We start from the raw sequence: 1,361 nt of genomic DNA, 5'->3' as shown, positions 1-1,361 counted from the left end.
AGGGGTTGATTCTTATCTGTCTGAGTTGCTTTGAATCAGCACGTCCCTGTCCCACTACAAGGACATAGCAGGAGGAGCACTGGGATTGGAATCTGAGGACCTGGTTCACATTGAGAAGTTTTTCTTTATCAACTGCACAGATGTCTTATAGAGTATTTGACACCTGCGGGTATCATGTATGCATCACATACTGAGGCATTGTGCTGTAGTCATTCATCTGTGTAGAAAAAAGGTTTTCTCCATTGCTTTGTTTATGACTGCTTTTCCCAGAATCTTTTGGAGACTTTGTCCTATAGATCATAGCAATTACGGCAGGACCTTTGAAGCTAGACAGAGCTGGTATTGAATCTTAGCTTCACAACAACTTACTAACTGTATGATCTTGGGCTAATTACTTAAGCTCCACAAGCCTCAGTTTTCTCATCTGTAAAATGAGGATAATGCTGTCAACTTTGTGATGTTATTCTGAGAACTAAACAAGATAATCCATGTAAAGTAGGTAGCACAGTACCTGGAATAGTGTGCTTAATAAATGATAGCCTTTATTTCTTTCTTACTGCCATTCTTTTATTTCCCTCCATTTTCTCTCATCTTCTAAGAAGAGTATATTTCATATGCCAGCTTTTACGTGGTTTAGATGCTGTATTCTAGATATTCTTATATACGTTGGGTGATAGTTGAACTTGATCCCTGGAGACACTGACTAAACCTGAAGGTGTGGATAAGTGAAACTTGATGTTCCTGTAACTTGTCTTACGAGGAGCTTCTTGTCTGATGAGCTGTTTCCCATCTCTGATTCCTAAAGAGCTGGGAGGATGGAATGCTGGGCATGAGAAAAGGAGGGAAGCGGTTGCTTGTCATCCCCCCGGCCTGTGCTGCTGGCTCGGAAGGGGTAATAGGCTGGACTCAAGCAGTGGACTCTATCCTGGTGTTCGAGGTGGAGGTCAGGCGGGTGAGTGAAACTGTGCTGTGTTGTGTTTAATGAATCCTTTGTCTCTTCGCTAGTTAAGTGAATAAATAAATGAATATGTTGAAAACCAGGTTCTGAAGACATAAATTTCATTTTAAAAGTAGAAACAGAATAATTGGAAAGAGCAACAGCCCTGGAACCTAAAGAACAAGAAAGGGGAAAAAAATGTATTTATTGCCAATGAACTGTACACTTAAAAATGGTAAAGATGTAAATTATATATGTATATTTTACCTCAATAGAAAAATAAATTAATTTAAAAAAAAGAACAAGTTTTATGTCCTTCCTGGCTCTCTATTCAGAGTTTAGAAGAGGTTGTGATGTTGAGTAAATCACTTCTGCACACCAAGCTTCTTTTTATTTTGTCTATAAAATAGTGACTTCTGTCCAA

General features: G+C 38.8%; 1 protein-coding gene across 1 annotated transcript in view; it reads left to right on the top strand.

Annotated features, from left to right (window-relative positions):
- Positions 1 to 1,361, top strand: part of FKBP15 (FK506 binding protein 15, 133kDa) — a 55,526-nt gene that overhangs the window by 22,200 nt on the left and 31,965 nt on the right. The window contains exon 9 of the mRNA XM_012641136.1: positions 806 to 952. Coding sequence (XP_012496590.1) covers positions 806 to 952 — 147 coding nt within the window. The remainder of the gene's footprint in view (positions 1 to 805; positions 953 to 1,361) is intronic.

Source organism: Propithecus coquereli, unplaced genomic scaffold (assembly GCF_000956105.1).
Source record: "Propithecus coquereli isolate 6110/MARCELLA unplaced genomic scaffold, Pcoq_1.0 Scaffold163, whole genome shotgun sequence".
In the NCBI taxonomy this organism is placed as follows: domain Eukaryota; kingdom Metazoa; phylum Chordata; class Mammalia; order Primates; family Indriidae; genus Propithecus; species Propithecus coquereli.
This window is presented reverse-complemented; position numbering and strand designations above follow the sequence as displayed.